Source organism: Vipera berus (assembly GCF_964194415.1).
Source record: "Vipera berus genome assembly, chromosome: 3".
Classification (NCBI taxonomy): domain Eukaryota; kingdom Metazoa; phylum Chordata; class Lepidosauria; order Squamata; family Viperidae; genus Vipera; species Vipera berus.
In genome coordinates, this window is record NC_138204.1 from 93,776,434 (window position 1) to 93,797,664 (window position 21,231).

The window sequence follows — 21,231 nt, forward strand, 5'->3', positions numbered from 1 at the left end:
GTGTTGGGAACCCACAATGTAGATATATTAAAATATAAGCACCTCATAGAATTATTTGATGGTGAAATAACCTGTCTTCCTCATTTTGTTATTTTGATTGAACTACTAAATATTTTTCTCTCCAACTTGTCTACATACCTAAAGTTATATTTGTTTGAAACAGATTTTTTTATTTGTATTTATTTATTTTTATTTATTTTTTATTCAGAATTCTAGAGTTCCATGAGAAAGCACTACAGGTTCTATGAAAAATCATAATTTAAAAATTCTGAACTAGTGTTCACAAAAAAAATGTAAACATTTTCTGAACTAGTGGGAGTCTTGCGCATGCCACATCTCAGCTTCCAGAGTTGTCTGAGAGCTGAAAATTATTTATGGTTCCTCCTGGGTAAAAACGTTGAGACAGGCTAGTCTAAAACAATGCTTGTCACTAAGCAAATGACACTGTACTGGTACTGGTCCCCAACCCCCGATCTGTGGACCAGTACCGGTCCGTGGCATACCAACAACTGGTCCGCACTAACAAGCAAAGCCCCATCTGTGGGATGCAGGCAGCACACAAAACCACACATTCTCCAGTCTGCAGAAATACCTCTCTCCACGGAACCGGTCCCTAGTGCCCAAAAGGTTGGGGACCTCTGCTTTAGACAATTGTTCCATGTATATTTAATTTAATAAGATTTTGTTTAAACTTTCAGGGAAATACCAAAACTTATGAAGGAAGTTTCTTCAAAAAGAAAAGCAACAGAAGGCAAAGTAAGATTTTTTTTCATGTTTATATAATAATAATGTAATAAAGAATGTAATAATGTATTCTTTAAATCATCCTTTAAAAAGTTAACCAACAACATGATGCTAAAAGAACAGATGTGGAAAGGAGAATTCCTGAAAAGCAAATGTTCTTGGATTTCAAATATATAAAATGCCCTTAATACTTAACTGTTTTGATAAATGATTAAAATCCTTCGTAGGCACTAAAACATTTTCTGGCAATATGGTTACCTTATCTATAAGACAGTAACCTTATTAATTTTATTGTACTCTGTAATAATTATATTTCCTGATCTTTGAATGAAAAAATTAAGAGGTCAAAAAGAAATGTTAAATATTAAATATTTGAATTGACCTTACAACTGCTTTTTCCCAGATATCATTAAATAATCTGGCCCAGCTTATGAAAAAGATGCCCTACTTTCGTAAGCAGATTACTAAGGTAAGCAGAAAATTATATGACAATGAAAGAAAATGTTTTTTAAAATGTAGTTAAAAAGAAAATGAATCAACAATGAAAAGGTAGAAAAAATGGCAGAGGGAGGAAGTGAAGGAAGACACTGAAACCTGAAAGTATATATTCAGAGAGAAAAAAGGACAAAATATTATAAAAATCTATATTCAGTATTTCTGTCCAGAATGATATTTATATGAAGTAATTTATTATTAAAAATATTATTAGCTATATTAACAATGACCATGTTTGAATATATCCTTTATTCACTGTAAGGTTTTCCTGTGTTTTTTGTTAACCAGAGCACATTTCTCCAGACTTAAATTCCATAATTTGTAGTAATAAAACTGGCACCTATCGAATTTTCTTAAATATCAATGTATATGCTTTTGGTGCCGTGAAAGGATTTTCAATTTCCTAATGTACATTCAACCCAAGAATTGGTAATAGATTCCAATTTGCTTATTATCCTGCTATCACAGTCTAGAAAGATTACAATTTAATAGTCTTAATTTTTAGTGGGGTACAATACAATCTGGCGTACGTTTTTGATGACTTGCTGCAAATAGATTTTAAAATACTTCTATGGCACAAACATATCTAACAAGATTTGAGTTTAAACTCAAATTAACTTCCCAGATTCTAAGGCTTTCAATAATAATTGTCCTATTTAATAAGTCTATTTTATAAAATTGTTGAAATTTCCTTAGTAGTTAAGTGGAGAAGATGAAAACCAGTTTTCAGAGATGGCCTTATGTCAGACATGTCAAACACAAGGCCCGGGGGCCGGATCCGGCCCGCAAAGTGGTTTCATGTGGCCCGCGAAGCCATCCTGGAAACAGTGAGGGAATGGCCCCCACTGTCTTGGCCCTGGCCCAGAGACCCTCCTTCTGCCAGAGACCCTCAGTTCTCTCCCACTCTTGCCCAGGCACCCTTGATGCGAACGATGTAGAGCTGGCCACGCCCACCCAGTAGGCCATACGCACTCTAGCCACGCCCACCCAGTAGGCCACGCCCACCCTGGCCATACCCACCCGGCCCCCTGAGGGCAACTGCGATGCTGATGCGGCCCTCAATGAAATTGAGTTTGACACCCCTGCCTTATGTGATCTATGTAGTTAACAGCAGAATGATTGAGCTTCAAGAATTCATACCATATTGGAAATTTTGTCTTCTTTCTTTTTAAATCCTGATTATGGCCTAAAACTCTGCCCAAATTATGCTGAGATAAAAGCATGATTATAGATGTATCTGCATCAGTGCACTATTACTGTATGTATCAAAACCATGATTTTTAAGTAGTTTTATATTTGAATTAAACAGATCTTGTATATTTACATGGTTGTTATTTGAGCAGATCACAGTTCATTTACTTTTGATTTTAGTCATTTAAATACCTCTGCAGACATCAAAGGATTGTATAACTGTTGTTGTTGTTTTTTTTTTAAATTTTATTAAATTTATTATTTAAAAACATTGGACACAGTACCAGCGAGCTGACAAACCTTTTTGTCTACAATGTTTAGATATATATATATACATGTACATATGTACATCAAAAATACACTTAAATACACTTAGATTACAAATCGGTGAAATACCACAATATTTAAAACAGTAAGCTAGTCTGTAAAACCTAATAGAGACCTTTCTTTTTATCCATCCAAAGATACAATTTGTTCCATATTCTATAATAGTCTGATTGATCTTTATTCTTTAATTCCAAAGTTAATTTGTCCATTTCAGCGCAATCCCAAATTTTCCTAATAACCTCTTTTTCTCCTGGGATCTCATTCTTTTTCCATTTTTGCGCAAATGATATTCTAGCTGCTGTGATAATATGGATCATTAAGTATAGCACATCTTTAGGATATTTCTCTTTCGTGATTCCCAACAAGAAAAGTTCTGGACTAAACTCAAGATCTTGTTTCAATATTTCTTTCAGCCAAATCCAAATCATTCTCCAAAATTTTTGTGTTTTACTGCAAGACCACCACGTGTGGAAGTATGTGCCTATCTCTTCAGAACACTTCCAACATTTGGGAGATGCTGTTGTGTACATTTTTGCTAAGCGGGCTGGGGGAAGATGCCATCGATAAAACATTTTAAATAAATTTTCTTTATACGATGAGGCCAGTGTTATCCTTTTATTTCTATCCCAAATTGTTTGGCAAGTATCTAAGTCGATGTTATGTCCTAAATTGTTAGCCCAGGTCAACATGGGGTCTTTCACTTGCTCTTCAAACAGCTTATATCCCAAAAGTAATTTATAAAAATTCCTTATTTGTTTAGAGTCCGGTCCCAATAATATTTTGTCCAATGCTGTTTCAGAGGTATATATCCCCCATTCATTTTTATCCTTCCTAAATCTCGATTGGATTTGTAAGTAGGCCCACCAATCGAGTTTTATACCTTGTAATTCTAGTTCATTCCTAAGTTTCAATTCCCCCTCCTCATTCAGAATATCCTTGTATGAGATTATGTTACCCAAATCAAACAGATTTGGGTAAACTATCGCTTCAAGGGTGGATAGCCAGACCGGTATTTTGGTGTAATTGTGAGATCTAATTTTTTTTCAAGTATTAAGTAGCGCTTGCCTGATCCGATGTCTTTGAAAATGCGAGAAAAGACCTTGTTTCTCCGTCCATAGGAAAGCATGCCAGCCATATTGTAAATCGTGACCCTCTAAAGTTAATAGTCTTCTATTTCTCAAGATTACCCATTCTCTAATCCAGCTCAGGGCCGCGGCATGGTAATATAATTCCCAGTCTGGCAATCCAAAACCCCCTTCGTGTCCTGTAAATATTTCAATTTAATTCTTGGTTTTTTCCCCTGCCAAATAAAATTTAGAGATAATTTATCCAAATTTCGAAAAAATTTAGAGTCGAGTTGAATTGGGATATTCTGAAACAGAAACAGGATTTTAGGCAGAATATTCATCTTAATGACAGCAATTCTTCCCAATAATGAGAGTTTTAGGTTTCCCCATCTTTCCAGATCACCTTTTATTTGGTTCACTACATTATCATAATTATCCTTTTTGAGTGAAGTGCATCTAGCCGTAATGTTAATCCCTAGATATTTTATTTTCTTGACTATTTCTATATCCATGATTCCGGCCAGATTACCTTTTTGTTTATTGGTCATATTTTTAACAATCATCTTGGTCTTATTTCTATTTATTCGCAGTCCGGCAACCTCACCATATTTAGATAATTCTTCCAATAGCTTTGGTCCCGTCTGACATGGATCCTCCATAATAAAAACCAGATCGTCCGCGAAAGCTTGCAATTTAAAGGTTTCCTTTTTAATGGTTAATCCTTTTATCTTTGGGTCGTTTCTTATAGTTCTCGTTAATACTTCAAGAGTCAATATAAACAGCAATGGTGATAAGGGGCAGCCTTGCCGTGTTCCCTTTTGAATTTGAAACTTGCTAGATGCTTCCCCATTAATAATTATTTTTGCTTCCTGATTGTCATAAATTGCCCTAATTATATTTATAAATTTTTCACCCATATTCATAAAGCTAAGCTGTTGGCACAAAAAAGACCATTTAACATTGTCAAATGCCTTTTGGGCGTCTAAGAAAAGTAATGCCATCTGTTGTTCGCTATGTAATTCATAGTACTCCAATGTATCTAATATTATTCTAATGTTGTGCTTAGTGTGTCTCTTAGCGAGAAAACCATTCTGATCTGCGTGTATGAAATCATTCAGAAATCGTTTCAATCATTCCGCTATAATTGATGTAAATATCTTGTAGTCCGAGTTAAGAAGTGATATGGGTCTATAATTTTGGATTAATGTATGGTCCGTGTTATCTTTCGGGATAAGGGTTATGTTTGCCTCTAGCCAAGATTTAGGCGTTCTTGCGCCTTCTAATACTGCGTTAAATACCTCCACTAGGGGTTGAGCTAGGATATTTTGTAATTCTTTATAAATTTCTGATGGAAGACCGTCGGGTCCCGATGCTTTATTATTCTTTTGTGCATTAATAGCTTTAATCACCTCAGATAGTCGAATTTCCTCGTTTAACATATTTCTGGTATCTTCTGTGACCTTGGGTAGTTTGGCTCTTTGAAAATATTCCTCCATTTTCTCCACACTTGCCTGACTATCTTCTTTGTATAAACGTTCATAATATTCCTGGGCTATAATTTTTTTTTTTCCTCCTGGTGGAATATTCTCCCTTCCTCATCTCGTAGTTCGTGAATCCAGTTTTTCCCCTTTTGTTTTCCCAATTTATATGCGAGCCACCGGCCCGGTTTATTTGCATTTTCAAAAAAATTTTGTTTCGTGTTTCTCAATTGTTGTGCTAATTTCTCTTTGTCTAGAATGTTAAGTTTGTGTTTAATCAGATCCATAGATTGCTTGATATTCTCTTTTTGTGGATCTTGTTGGAGTGTAACTTCTAAGCTCTTATATTCCTCTTCTAATCTTTCCCGTTGTTGTCTTTTCCCCTTATTTTTGTATACCATGTATGCCCTCGCTACCCCTCTCATCATTGCCTTAGCTGTATCCCAATTGTTTTGTACTGAGGTGTCTATAGCTTTATTTTCCTTAAAGAAAAAACTTAGTTCTCTCTCCATCTTAGATTTGAATTCGTCTTCTTTTAAAATTGCTCTTTGAAGCGTCCATCTGGGTATTTTTTTGGAACCTTTCCAGTTAAGTTTAATAGGATTGTGATCTGCCCAAGTACCTGTCGCTATATGTACCTCGTCTATTTCTGAACTAATTTCTTTCGTCATCCATACCATGTCTATTCTAGACCATGAGTTATGTCGGTTGGAGTAATATGTATATTGTCTAGCCTTACGATTTCTTTCCCTCCAGACATCTTGGATATTTAGTTCCTCAGCCAAGTTGAGAAAAGATCTCGGTAGAGTTCTTCTCTTCTTTTTCCTAAGCGTCTTTCCCATATAATCCAAATTTATATCTAGGATAGCATTAAAATCTCCTATTAAACAAATCTCCTCATAATCAATGCTACATATCTTATTGTGAAGTGTTTTGAAAAATTGTTCTTGGTTATGGTTTGGGGCATATATCTCTACCATCATGACCTTCCTGTGGTTTATTACAACCTCGACTATCAGTATTCTACCCTCTTTATCGTTATAAATTTGTTTTGCAGTCAATTTTGGGTTTACATATAGTGCCACTCCTCTCTTTTTCTTGTGTCGGTCTAAGGAAACGAATAGGTTCCCTATTCTTGGTTGTACTAACAAATATTTTTGTTGTTCCTTTATATGGACTTCTTGTATTGCCACGATATCCAATTGTTGGTGAATAAGCCTATTAAAAAATTTCTGCCTTTTCACTGGCGAATTCAATCCATTAATATTCACAGACATAATACTACACTCACCTCCCTTCATCTTACTTATTTCTGGTTTTTGTGGATCTCGTGATTCGGGGCTCTCTCTCTTCCTTGTCTCTAGTTCCATGTTTCTCTGTTAACTCACCGGATTTGTTCCTTCTATCCTCTGTAGCTAAGATCTTCCCATCCATTGCCACACGTATTGTATCTCTTTCTCTTACCTCCCTTCCATCTTGATCTTCTAAATCTACTTCCTCTTGGCTATGGAAGTGGCGTTTGTAAAAATCTTCTGCCTTCTCTATCGTGTCCAGTCTATGCCTTCTATCCTGCCACGTAACTAGGATACCCTCTGGAGTTAGCCATCTAAAGTTTACATTTTCTCTTATTAATTTAGATGTTAAGAATTGATAGCCGCGTCTCAGATCCCTCATCCTTTTAGGTATCTGTTTAAGGATGGTGATTGATTGGCCCCGAAATTCTAATGGTTCCTCTCTAGATCTATGCAGAAGCTCATCCCGAATTGATTTTTTAACTAACCTTACATGTACTTTTGGGAGGTTGTGCCTTCTCGCATAATTAGTTTGAACCCTGTATGTTTCATCAATTTCCGCCAGCATTTCCTCCTTCCCTACACCGAGTGCCTTTGCCATCAGTTCTGCCATCATGACCAACAGATCTTCCCCTCTTTTTTCTTGAACGTTTTGGAAGCGTAAATAATGAGCAGCCTTTTCTGCTTCCAGAAAAATGACTGTTGTTTCTAACTCCTTATTAGCCTGAAGGAGTGTTTCATTTAAATCATCTACTCTCTTTTCCTCTTTTTCCATTCTAGCTTCCATATCTTGAAGTCTTTGTTCATTTTTGACTAATTGTTGTTGAATCCCTTCAAATTTATCATCTATCGCTTGGATTTTCCCCTTTAATTCACCAGTGTCGTTTCTTATTTGGCCTATTTCTCTCTTCATCTCCTCGTGGTTTTTGGCCATTGCCTCGTGTAGGTTTTGCAAAAGGGCATGTAAATCTTTAAAGGAATTCGAGTTAGATCTTTCCCTTTGCAGCATATCCTCTATAGATTTCTGATTGGAGGGACTTGAGGCCATCCCCTGTCCCTGTGCTGCCGCCTTTTTGCCAGCGCTAGGCTTAGTTGCTCCCGAGATACTTGTCATGTTTTCCCAATTATAACAGCGTTTTATCAATGTGTAATACCCTGAGTCTTATATAAACCTTTTAACTCTATGACAAAAGATATATAAAACAGTTACCACCAGATACTTATTACCAACTAAGCAATTTATATAATAGAATTCTATAGTATGAATATATTCAAAGTCACGTTCTTCTTTTTTTTCCCCCCCCCGTTTCCGGCGCAGAAATTGGTACCTTTTCCGTCTTCCGTCTTCCTCTGCTGTCAAAGACCAGTAGGTGTCCCACTAAACAAACCTCCAGTTACTAAATTGCTATATCAAATGGCCGCCCGTGACAAGTAGAGTAGAATTTCAAAAGTTTCAAAAGTTCACAAATTCAAAATTTACCAGGATAGACCAGACTAGACCAAGCTGATCGCTTTCCACGCCCGACAATCCAGAGTTCAGTCTCTAAGGCTCCAAAGCTCAGACTTTGACCTGTTGTAGCTTATCTCCAGCTAGAATACAGTCATATAGTCTTCGGCTTTCTTTCCCTTGCTGTTTTTGCCAAACGCCTCCCTCAAGACTTCTATCGCCGCTTATTCCCTCTCCGTGAGGCTCCCACTTCGAACCAGTACCTCTTTCTCAAGCGCTTCCTATTAAATATTCGGATACACTCTCCGTCAGCTCCGCTCTACCGTTGTCCCGCTGCTTACGTGCTAGCTCCGTCCCTCTGTCAGATCTTCATGTCGGCCATTACTGGCCTCCTTCTCCCCGGTTCGCTCGCATCAGACTTTCTCCGGATCTTCAACACGAACCGCCGCTCATGAAGATTCTCCGGGCTGCCTGCAACTTCGGATGTCCCTACAGGACCTCCTGAAGCTCTGAAAAGCCCCCGCGAACACTGGGTGAGAGGTTGTGCGTGGAGAGAGCTCCGTTCACACAGCCGCCCGCTCTGACAGTTGGCTCCGCCCCCCTCTATGTCAAACATGTCAAACACAAGGCCCGGGGGCCGGATCCGGCCCGCAAAGTGGTTTCATGTGGCCCGCGAAGCCATCCTGGAAACAGTGAGGGAATGGCCCCCACTGTCTTGGCCCTGGCCCAGAGACCCTCCTTCTGCCAGAGACCCTCAGTTCTCTCCCACTCTTGCCCAGGCACCCTTGATGCGAACGATGTAGAGCTGGCCACGCCCACCCAGTAGGCCATACGCACTCTAGCCACGCCCACCCAGTAGGCCACGCCCACCCTGGCCATACCCACCTGGCCCCCTGAGGGCAACTGCGATGCTGATGCGGCCCTCAATGAAATTGAGTTTGACACCCCTGCCTTATGTGATCTATGTAGTTAACAGCAGAATGATTGAGCTTCAAGAATTCATACCATATTGGAAATTTTGTCTTCTTTCTTTTTAAATCCTGATTATGGCCTAAAACTCTGCCCAAATTATGCTGAGATAAAAGCATGATTATAGATGTATCTGCATCAGTGCACTATTACTGTATGTATCAAAACCATGATTTTTAAGTAGTTTTATATTTGAATTAAACAGATCTTGTATATTTACATGGTTGTTATTTGAGCAGATCACAGTTCATTTACTTTTGATTTTAGTCATTTAAATACCTCTGCAGACATCAAAGGATTGTATAACTGTTGTTTAGTGTCATGGATATATTACCGTATTTTCCGGCGTATAAGACTACTTTTTAACCCATGAAAATCTTCTCAAAAGTCAGGGGTCATCTTATACGCCGGGTGCTGAAAATTTAGGGACAGGGCTGGCTGGAAAACCTGGAGCGGATCTCCCATTTAGTCTGCGCAGGGAAAGCGGGACCAATTGGAGAAGAAGCTGCAGTCTGTGATTTTTTACAGGCTGGGGTCTGGGCGTCTTTCCTTCTAAAGTTGAAGAGCAGCTGTAGTATATCCCAACTTGAAAGGCAGGTGGAGAAGGCAGCAGCCAGAGCAGCGGCTTAGCTCTAAGGACACATTTGACTCAGGAACTGGGCGGGCTGGCTGGAAAACCTGGAGCGGATCTCCCATTTGGTCTTTTTTTTTAAAATCCCATTTATATCTGGCCCTTCTCCGAAGACTCAGGGTGGCTTACAATTTAAAGCACAAATCAATGTGCTTAGCAATAGCCTTCATTCTGTGTATATGCCTATTTATTAGGGCTTTCACACACCCCCAAGCAGCATTATTACAAAGTCAGCTTATTGCCCCCAACAATCTGGGTCCTCATTTTACCTACCTTGGAAGGATGGAAAGCTGAGTCAACCTTGAGCCTGGTGGGATGCGAACCTGCACTAATTGCAGGCAGCTGGTGTTACTTAAGGCTCTGCGCAGGGAAAGCTTTAGAGTGAATTAGGAAAAGTGAAAAAGTGAATTAGGAAAATAGGGAACGGTTGCTGGAATTGGGTATGTGTAGTTTAACGAAGAGAAGGGTGAGGGGTGACATGATAGCAGTGATCCAATATCTCAGGGGCTGCCACAAAGCAGAGGGAGCCAAGCTATTCTCCAAAGCACCTGAAAGCAGGACAAGAAGCAATGGATGGAAACTAGTCAAGGAGAGAAGCAACCTAGAACTAAGGAGAAACTTCCTGACAGTTAGAACAATTAACCAGTGGAAGTGGTGAATGCTCCAACACTGGAAGTTTTTAAGAAGAGACTGGACAGCCATTTGTCTGAAATGGTATAGGGTTTCCTGCCTTAGCAGGGGGTTGGACTAGATGACCTCCAAGGTCCCCTCCAAATTATTATTATTATTATTATTATTATTATTATTATTATTATTATTATTATTATTATTATTATTATTATTATTATTATTATTATTTCCACTTGCACTGTTTTATGTTTACATGTTTGATGACAAACAGCCTTATGTTTATAAGTGACAGTTTTCCTACTAAGCACCTGCATGTCATAAGCATTTGAATTAAAATTACCATATTAAAATCAAATCTGATGTTTTTTAATTTTTATTTGGTGTGCATTGGAAGAGGGGTAGTCTTATACGGCGAGTACAGCCCAAACCCTATAATTTAACAGGAAATGTAGGGGGTCGTCTTATACGCCCAGTCGTCTTATACGCCGGAAAATACGGTACTTAACATTTTGTGACTCTGTGAACTTTCTGATTTGCTGCAGTTGATATTAATCCTCATAAATTCTTACTACTATATTCTAAATGTCACAAAAATCAATAATTTCCATTATTTCATTATTTCCTAAGCATGTCTTCATTAAGATATAGCCTTCTAAGTTCAGTAGACTTTATTTTCTTCCTGACTGTTACAGCTATAGTCTCAGAAATAAAATAATGGCTTGACTATAGTGTAAGTCTTGTTCATTATACTTAAAACAGTTTCTGCCTAAAATGATGAATAATGTGATTGCTTTTTATTTAAATCCAAATACTAACATATTGGTTTTAGGAAATACAAGTGTTTGTCAATTATTCTTAAATTGTAAATGTAATTTAACTTACTTCCAGAAAAAATGGCTTTTCCCCTTTCTGTTTTACAGCAAGTTGTGCACCTTAACATAGCTGAAGATTGCATGAATAAATTTAAGAGTAATATAGAAAAGCTGTGCAAAGTGGAACAGGTATGTGAAGCATTTAAATGTCCAGGGTTTTTTATACTACCTAGACAAATCCTAGCCTGTTTATTTTTTTATCCATCCGTTCATCCTTCCGTCAGCCGTTTTAACTTGGTCAGTTAGAAAAGAAAAATTCTCGGAACCCCGTGCCGTTTCTCCTTCATGATCTACCGCACCCACGTGCAAGGAAACAAAAGAAGTTTGGGGGGGGGGGATGGTCAATCAATTCCAAATTCACAAGATCTTTTTTTTTTTCACAAGAAGTTGGAACTGATTGATTGAACTTCCCCCCCCCAAATCTCTTATGTTTCCCTGCACGTGGCAGCAGATCATGAAGGAGAAACGGTACTGGGCTGGGAGTCAGGTAAGGAAAAGCATGGGTGCTGACGGCAGGACACCTGCCCACTTCACCACCCTCCTTCCCCAAGCCTCCGGCGCTCCACCTGCCACTTTGTTTGGCCTGGCCGCCCCCACCTCAGCACCCTTCCCGCCACTGCCCAGCATGGCCACCCCATGGCTGCAGGGGCTGGCCTCACATGTGGAGAGCACACACCCCACCCACCCGCCCCAGTACCGTACATGGTCCGCCATCACGCTCTCACCACTGCATTGCTTCTCCACCCCATGTACGGGCCCCCACCCCACCCCCGCGTGCTTGAGGCCAACCGGTACCGGCAAAAAGTAAGCCCTCTCCAAACGTAAATCCAAGTGCTTGCTTTAGAGCCCAAAAGAAAGTAAGACCGGGTCTTACCTTTGGGGAAACAGGGTAGTATAGTATTATGAAGGGGATCCCTACTCTTTTAAGGCAGTCTGTATAGGATAAAGTACAGTAGGAAGTGCTGGTTTTCTACTTTGTCTTGCAAAACCTGAAAAGATTGTTTCATCACACCTGGAGAACTGAATAATGTTGGAGATGGGGCTCAGATAACATCTGATATGCATCCCTATACTTCTGGTGTTTGTTGAATGGGTTGGGGTATAGATTCAGCCCTCAACTTTGCTTCTTAGTTTATCTTTACCTCAAAGTAGCACTTAACATATGTGAATGTTGACGTGACTTGATCAGTGCACTCTTTTCTAGGACAAAAATGTTGTTGCAGTCTTTTTAGCTCCTTGATAATTGGGAGGGCCTTAATTGTATCACATCCTAAACTTTTAGAAATGAAATTGTTGTGGTGTCCCATTATTAGTTTTTAATTAAGGATAGGAAGAGGACCAGAGACAAGCAACATAATGGTTTGATTTATTTATGAAGTAGAAAATGTGAATTCATTCTTACAATGTACTTTAAGATTGATTAAAGCTTGCTTTAATAAAGTTCTGTTCTATTTGTTTCTGATATTTTCAGAATTTGTGGAACCTACTTTAGCAAAATAATCCAGTAATAGTTATATGTGGGAAATAGGACTTTCATCAAAAGTTCAAATGTGATAAGAAATTCTTCAAAATTCTGTAGCTGAAATGAAGGCTTAAAAACCAATGGAAGCATTACAGTGAATTTTATGCTAAAATTATTGCTGTGTTTTCTTGTTTTATAATGTAGGATTTGGCTCTTGGAACAGATGCTGTGGGACAGAAAGTGAAAGACTCAATGCGGGTTCTCCTTCCAGTACTACTTAACAAAAGCCATGATAGCTACGATAAAATAAGAGCTATTCTTCTCTATATCTTCAGCACAAATGGTAAGGTTTGCTTCACACAGTTCAGAACCACTTCTGTTTATAATTTGATATTGAACATATGTGATAAAAATATAGATGTGATACATTTACATTTAGCGTATAAGTTCTCTGAAAGCTATGGTTACTGTGTTCTGGTGTCAGGACTTTTTAAGTTGATTGCTGATTGTACATCAGTTGTTGTGGAACTGGGTTATTGGGAGAAAATATTTGTAAATGCATTGCAGTCAGTTTACATAAAAATAAAACATAGCTGTGCTGGACAATGCATCTGCAGGCCACATCGTTTTTCGAATCCTAAGATAATTTAATTGCAGTCTTAACAGAAATTGATTTGGCAATATACCAAATATTTAACCACTATTTAATTTGGTGAGATTCCTAACAAAGCATGAGATTGCACCATAAGAGAAATTCACAAGAAAATAAATTTCCCATCCTGTTTTTTTCCAGAAAGCAATTCTATAAGATTCATTGAGCTTATCTAGAAAACGGAGTTCAGCACCATTTTACGTGCAATTCTTCCCTTCCTCATTAGGCTACCATTTCCTAGTACAAAATGCTCCAAGTCATGACTGTAAAAGATGCTCAGGGAGGGTGAGGAGAAATCATGATAAATGTTCCTTAAATGATCTTCTTCAATACGTTAAAATCAAAATCATTATGTTTTGAGAAGTGTAACTAGGAAAGGATGATAAACACTGGAATGATGGAAACATATTTAGCATTGTAAAAATTCCTATGACATATAAAGTTTTCACTGATGACTTAACGTAACTTGAAATTTATTCCATGCAACTGCTGTTGATTACTAATTCAAAATGTCACATTTATCAAAAAGGAACTACCCAAGAAAATTTGGACAAGTTGATCCAAAATGTACAGATAGAAAATGACAGCAACATGATAAATAATTGGAAGTACCTTGGTGTGCCTGTCCTCACTACAGTAAGGAATACAACTTTTTTTTCCTGAAAACTATTTTACTTTACTTATTTTCAAGGTTCTCATACAGTACACTAGTTTCAGTTTTACACCCTTGCATTTTATTTCTCTTCTCACTTAATTCTTCAAATTCTTCAGTCAGCAGTCATTATAGAGCTAGAAACACAGTGAGAGATTTTTTTCTCCAGAATGCAGATAAATAGCACAAAAATCTGTTTATCATGCTGAATTGAGCCTTGGTGGAGCAGTGGGCTAATGCCTCCTTAAGTAACACCAGCTGCCTGCAATTAGTGCAGGTTCGCGTCCCACCAGGCTCAAGGTTGACTCAGCCTTCCATCCTTCCGAGGTAGGTAAAATGACCCAGATTGTTGGGGGCAATAAGCTGACTTTGTAATAATGCCGCTTGGGGGTGTGTGTGAAAACCCTAACAAGCAGGCATATACATAGAATGAAGGCTACTGCTAAGCTTGTAAGCCGCCCTGAGTCTTCGGAGAAGGGCGGGATATAAATGGAATAAAAATAAATAAAATAAAATAAATTTATAATATAAGAAAGCATTCCAAAAAGGTTTATAAAAATGATCTCCATAACCTAATAAAAAGTTTGCATAATTATCTCAAGTTAAAGTGGCTATGGAGATAAACCTCAGATGTAATGCTTATCTGAGGGCAACCAATGTATTCATAGTTGATGGGAAATCTGAACCTACAACTATACCTGTCTCATATTGCTACATTTTGCAGAACTTTTGAACTCTGAAGCTGGAGTGTACATATTTTCTTACTGAATGGAGTGGAACATTAAAAGAGAAATGTTTAGTGAATCTCAAACTAAGGTAGATAGTTTAGATTTATGAAGAACAAAGCAGACAGCTAAACTGCAACTTAGGAGGAGTACCTATCGTGGATTTTTGTTTGAATATCTGATTTCTTAGATGATGATAAACGTTTGACTTTTTAGTCTGCAACGCAACGAAGATCATCAAGAAGGGATCGCTCTTCAGAAGAAACATTTCAGCTTTCTAGATGGACACCCATTGTTAAAGATATCATGGAGGTAAATTTTTCATGAAGAATGCTTAAGCAGAAATTTTAAAGAGAGGATATGAGTGTATACAGATAGTCCTTGAGTTACAAGTGTAATGGAGCCTGCCCATTCCATTCATAACTCGAAAACTCATAGAGTGAATCTTGTACCTCAAACGAGATCACTCCCTTGCTCGTTAAAATGCACACGGCTCATTAAGTGAACATGAGGTATGTCAGGGTGGGGAAGGTCAAGGATCCTGCTGCTGTCAGGTTCTGAGGCTGGGGAATGCTTCCGCCCCCCCTCCCCCCCGGTGGTCCAATCCGGGCTCCAGAAGCCTTTTCCGGGCCGCTGCTGCCTGGAAACAGGATGCCAGAGAACTATGTAAGCATCCCCTGGCCTTAGATCTGGTGTCAGCGGCCTGGAAAAGGCTTCCGGAGCCCAGATTGGGCTGCAGGGGGGCTGCAGAAGCATCCCCCAGCCTCAGATCCAGACAGCATCAATCTGGAAAAGGCCTCTGATGCCCCATTCCAGCCTCCAGAGGCATGTGGCTTTGGTTCCGTTCTCTGTTGCAGAGAACAGAGGCCTAAAGTACCATGAGATCACATGAGATCAGTAGTGTGAGATCTCACCCCACTGTTCTCCTATGATCTTGTGTTACTTTAGGCCTCCATTCTCTGCGAAGGCACCAAAGGCCGGGGGCAGCCAAGAAAGCAAAGAATCTCGATTTTCGCAGGGTGAGTATTGAAGGCCTAGTGCCTAGGGAGGTTTGTGCGGGGGTTGGGAAGGAGGGAATAACCAGGGTGAATGTTGCAGAGCCTCTTGAGGCCGCTCGTAAGGGCAAACAACTACCATGGTGCTGCAAAATTCGTAATTTCGGGACTTACTTCATAAGCACTAGGGGGCGCTCATCATGTAACTGAACGAGCGATAAGTGAACGCTCATAACTTGTGGATTACCTGTATGTGTGTATTTAATGGAACAATTGTTCACTTTTAGTCATGCTGAATCCATGGGTTACAGAAAAATGTTATTCTACAGAATATGAAAAACTATTAATGTTCATTTCTCTTTAACAAAAGTTAACTAGTGGCATATTTGGACTCTGTCTCTCCCTCTCTCTCTCTCTCTCTCTCTCTCACACACACACACATACACATACACATTTTGCAGTTCTTAGCATTAGAGTAGCATGCAGAAAGTACTTTGAAGAAGGCAAAGAGTTTAAGAAGAATCCCAGAATATATTTAAATATTTCAAATACTGAAAAAGAAGTGCTTTTCTTCAAAGATTTAATAGAAAGCTACACACACACACACACACACACAGAGAGAGAGAGAGAGAGAGAGAGAGAGAGAGAGAGAGAGAGAGAGAACGAGAACGAGAACACTAACCAATATTGCTGGAAATAAACGGCATTTTAAATTCCTTAAACTGACTACATACTACTGTCTGTAGCATGCAGCTCTGTCTCCCTTCTAATGTTAGCATGCAAGTAGAAAATTATTCAGTTATATAAATGAGATGTTTTGTCTTGGAATGTCCCTATTTATTTATCACTTCATGTCCTTATTAAGTAATAAATATTTGGAGACATGAAGTGATAAATATTTGAAATGTTGAACATAAATTATTGGTAACTATGAAATGTCTTTTCATTGAGAAAATGATTCATAAATGGCAACTTCTGCTCTAATTTTTTGTTAATATATTGCCTATTAATCTAAGAAATTTTGCTACTTTCAGTCTGGTTGCTGGTTACAGGTAATGTGAATCTTTGAGTAATATAACAGGGTCATATTTCTTTGTTTTCTAGGATGCTATAGAAAATAAATTAGATACAAAAGAGTGGCCTTATTGTTCCCAGTGCCCAGCACCTTGGAATGGTTCAGGAGCGGTGAGGTTAGGAATTTAAATGTACTTGACACAATTACTCCTTGTTTTCCTGGTAATTAGTTTGAACAGTTCTGTGTACTTCCCTTTACAGTGCTCGTCATAAACCCAAAACTAGTTACTTGGATGAACGTAAGAGTGGTGCAAAGTTGATTGTGTTTGTCATTGGAGGCATTACGTATTCAGAGACACGTTGTGCTTATGAAGTTTCTCAGGCATACAAGTCTTGTGAAGTTATTATTGGTAAGCTTTCTTTTTAAGTATAGTTTTATTGCTTTAATATATAAAAAAGGAGAAAAGCTTACAAAGAGCCAAAGACAGAAACAGTGAAAATGAAATAACACAAACATATTATAGGGAAAGCCATTCTGCCTATCTTTTGAATACAGAAAATTCTTGAGATATGACTATTACGGTCACATGCCGTGGCAGTCATTAGGTAAAACATCTAATAATCTCCCCATCCCAGCTCTCCCTAATGAAACGTGAAATGAATGTGTGGGTCATTAAGTGGAGTTCAGGGTGCCTCCTGGGTGGGGGACGCCATTGGAAGCCTAGCACAGGCACGGGGCCTCTTGCCCTGGCCCTCCCACAGCCTTCCCCATTCCCAAGAGGTCCCAGGCTGTACTTCCCATGGCACTCAGCAGCACAGCCACATTTAGGCTGTTTGCAGAATTCCACAGTCACATGAGCTTGTTTTGCAGTGGTTTGCTCCAAACCGGCATTTTTGATTTTTAGCAAAACAGTGCCCATGAGTGCGAACAGTGAGTTTGCACTTGTGACCACGGCATTTGCTTAATAACCATGGCATTCACACATGCGGCTGCTGTGTTTGCTTAACACCTGCCACCAAAAAAATAAAATTAGCTGTTGTGATTTATGACCATACCCTTTTTATTATGTCATTTTACAATCTTCCCATTTTTCTGCTAACTTAAATTCTAGAAAGGTCTAAAGGGGTGAATAGGACAAGGCTGGTATATCGTACCTTTCTTTCTCTCCTCTTCCCTTTTGTATGGCCTCTGCGCTGTTTCACCTGCCAGGCTTTTCATTGCAATTTACAAATAGCAATAGCAATACCACTTAGACCAGGGCTTTTCAACCAGTGGTACGGGTACCACCTATGGTACATTGGCACCCGGCAGGTGGTATGTGACCATCCTAGAAAAGTGGTAGCGGGGGAGGGGAATGAGCTGAACCGGTGGCAGCATCGCACAAGCCTGAGCGAGAGATGGTTGGAGCTGCAGGGCTGTCAGGGCTCAGCAGAAGTGCCAGGATCAGCACCAGGCTCTAGCTGGAGCTCGGCGCTGATCCTGGCGCTTCTGAGCCTAGAAGAAGCGCCGATCAGCTGGAATGTTGCAGCATCTCCAGGCTCTTGTGATTTACTTTCAGATGCTTCACAACTGATTCATATTTATGATGGTCACAGTGTCCCAGGGTCATGTGAAGTGACCAAAACCTGCTGCAACCACCCAGCAGACGGGGGCAATAAAAACCAAACACCCCCCCCCCACCTCACCCCCGCTGCCAATCCTCAACAGAAATGCTCACAACAATGAAAACCTCGGACAGGAGGAAGAGCGCCGCCAGGCGGACAGGCAGGTGTCTTGCTTGGCTGTGGCTTGGGGGGCACTTTTTTCAGTGCCTTTGTAACTGAACAGTCACTAAGCGAACTGTTGTAAGTCAAGGACTACCTGTACTTCATCACTTTTTTCTTTCTTTTTTTGGTCATCAAGTTTTTGACACCTTGCTAGGCAACTGGTGGTGTTGCCATATCCTAAAAGTGATACAATGGGTGAAAAGGTTGAAAAGCCCTGGCATAGGGAATAAAGCTATTGCATAATAGGATAGTCCTGCTAGAAATACTTCAAAACCTCCTCCCAGAGTGGAGCAACGGAAACAGATCGTGAAGTGGGTGGGTGTGGGTCTCTAACAATGCTTTGAGCTCTAAGCACATAGCGCTTATAAGCAGCATCCTGAATACCAGGGAGCCAGCTTCCTATGATCTTCTCGGCTGTCCTTACCAGTCTCTCAATGGACTTTCTATCTGAGGCACTGCTGCCACCAGACCAGACAGTGATGCAGTTTGTTAAAATGCTCTCAATCGTGCCTCTATAAAAAGTGGCCAGGACAGAAGGAGAAAGATGTGTTCTCCTCATCAGATACAGGAAATGCAGACTCTGGTTTGCGCCCTTCACTAAGGATGAGGTGTGGAGAGACCAATTCCGATTGTTTAGTTATCTACACCCCCAGATACTTAATACTGTTCACCACCTGTATGGAATATGACTATGTCAGCTCTTTCTAAAAGTGATGAGTTATGAATGTAGTAGATTACTGTTAATGACTGTATTTTTTTTTACCAGGATCTACTCACATTGTGACACCTAGAAGACTTCTGGATGATGTAAAAGCACTTACTGTAACAAAACCAAAGGATAATGTGTATTTGAAAGATGAGTAGAGATCATAGTTAAACATTCATTTCTGCTTAACCTAACAGATAAAAAAATCATGCTATAGATATTATGGATATAATCTAGCTGGACATAAGCATTTTAAGGTCCTCTGGTTTCACTGGAAGAAACGTTAAACTGTTTTTGCAACTTCTTTTGAAATCAGTGGGTATTTAAAAGTGCTCGGTTGGAACTGGGTTGTATTCTGTGTAAATATTTTACAAATAAGTGTTATTTAGAATTGTGGGTTTTTTAATTTGAGATTGCTGCTTTTCATTGTGGTGGGGAATGGGAAGGTGGTAAAAATGAAGTGCAACGCAACAGCTTGTGTTTTATATTGTATTTGTGTTATACAGTAACTGGCCTTTTATTGTGAAATGTTCACTGTAGAGAATGTTCATCACTGCAACATATTACATTAAGACTTGGAAAACATATTTGTACATATGCTAATAATTTCAATAATAATGTGTACACTTTCTATCATGAAACATGTCTGTTTCTAAATATATGGTTACAAAATGTTATGAAATTATGGAAGAAGTTTAAAATATAAATGTGTAACACAATTTCACAATTAACAGATGTAGAGCTACAAAATTCTATGCAACTTCTATTTCACTGAAAACAATTTGAAGTAAACTACATATATAAAGTTAACTTCTTTTCTGAGAAATTTGATATAAATTTTAAAATATATGCATCTGGGAGTGCATGGATCTTTCTATGGTATTTGGATAAAATACAGATATGTAATAAACACTTTACCATAATTAAAGAACATTGGTGAATGTGTTGTTTCTAGAGAACATTTAAAGTTTGCAGTACAGACCAGTTAGTCATTTCCTTCGCCTCTTTTTTCCTTGGAAAATTGCCTCACTGGAGTCTTTCAAACATCATTCAGTATTGATTGGAGCAGTAGAAGCAGAAGATGAAGAGTAATGGCATAAAGGGATAATTGATAGTTGAGACTTTCAAACTAATACAAATTGGATTAGAAGAGAAAAACATTGCTGCTTATAAGAGCCTTGGTGGAGCAGTGGGCTAATGCCTCCTTAAGTAACACCAGCTGCCTGCAATTAGTGCAGGTTCGAGTCCCACCAGGCTCAAGGTTGACTCAGCCTTCCATCCTTCCGAGGTAGGTAAAATGAGGACCCAGATTGTTGGGGGCAATTAAGCTGACTTTGTAATAATGCCGCTTGGGGTGTGTGTGAAAGCCCTAATAAGCAGGCATATACATAGAATGAAGGCTACTGCTAAGCTTGTAAGCCGCCCTGAGTCTTCGGAGAAGGGCAGGATATAAATGTAATAAAAATAAATAAAAATAAATATTTAAATGACACTATCCTTCACTAGCACATAAATTTGGTAAATACAGTCCCCAATTTCTTACTAAAATCACTGGGTAATTTATTAATTTAAAACACATGTTTGATGGCACAATGGTTTATTATTTAATAGAATACGTCTTGGCTGTCCATTGCTACTTGTTTGGATCCCAGTCCTTCCTGGTGTGAACAGGAAGTTGATGGGATGGTGCTAATGGGAATTAGTAAGATACCTCTGAAACATTGGAGGTGTATTTAAGAGGTGAATATGAGTACATGTATTGACTAGCTCCATTTATGAACGTAAAGTGCATTCAGAAAGTATTCAGACCCCCTTTACCTTTGTCAATTTTGTTGAAATTGTTGAAATTCATTTTTCTCATTAGAGTTGTTGAAATTCATTTTTCTCATTAATCTACACTCAGTACCCCATAATGACAAAGTGAAAACAGAATTTTAGAAATGTCTGTAAATTTATTAAAAAGAAAAAAATGAAATATCACATTGGCTTAAGTATTCAGACCCTTCACTCAGTATTTTGTTGAAGCACCTTTGGCAGCAATTACAGGCTTGAGTCCTTTGGGGTATCACCTGGCAAGCTTTCCACACCTGGATTGGGGGATTTTCTGCCATTCTT

General features: G+C 38.9%; 1 protein-coding gene across 2 annotated transcripts in view; it reads left to right on the forward strand.

The window, feature by feature from the left end:
• The window catches only part of STXBP3 (syntaxin binding protein 3), a 50,102-nt gene extending 29,731 nt beyond the window's left edge, over positions 1-20,371 (forward strand). The window contains exons 11-19 of one of the 2 annotated variants that reach the window (XM_081322658.1): positions 699-756; positions 1,148-1,213; positions 11,192-11,272; positions 12,810-12,948; positions 13,787-13,893; positions 14,851-14,946; positions 16,734-16,819; positions 16,905-17,053; positions 19,177-20,371. In XM_081322658.1, the coding sequence (XP_081178784.1) occupies positions 699-756; positions 1,148-1,213; positions 11,192-11,272; positions 12,810-12,948; positions 13,787-13,893; positions 14,851-14,946; positions 16,734-16,819; positions 16,905-17,053; positions 19,177-19,274 (880 nt within the window). In that variant the 3' untranslated portion in view covers positions 19,275-20,371. Of the gene's footprint in view, positions 1-698; positions 757-1,147; positions 1,214-11,191; positions 11,273-12,809; positions 12,949-13,786; positions 13,894-14,850; positions 14,947-16,733; positions 16,820-16,904; positions 17,054-19,176 lie in introns of those variants that run through there. The other variant, XM_081322659.1, reaches the window with a different exon arrangement.
• The last annotated feature ends 860 nt before the right edge of the window (positions 20,372-21,231 follow it).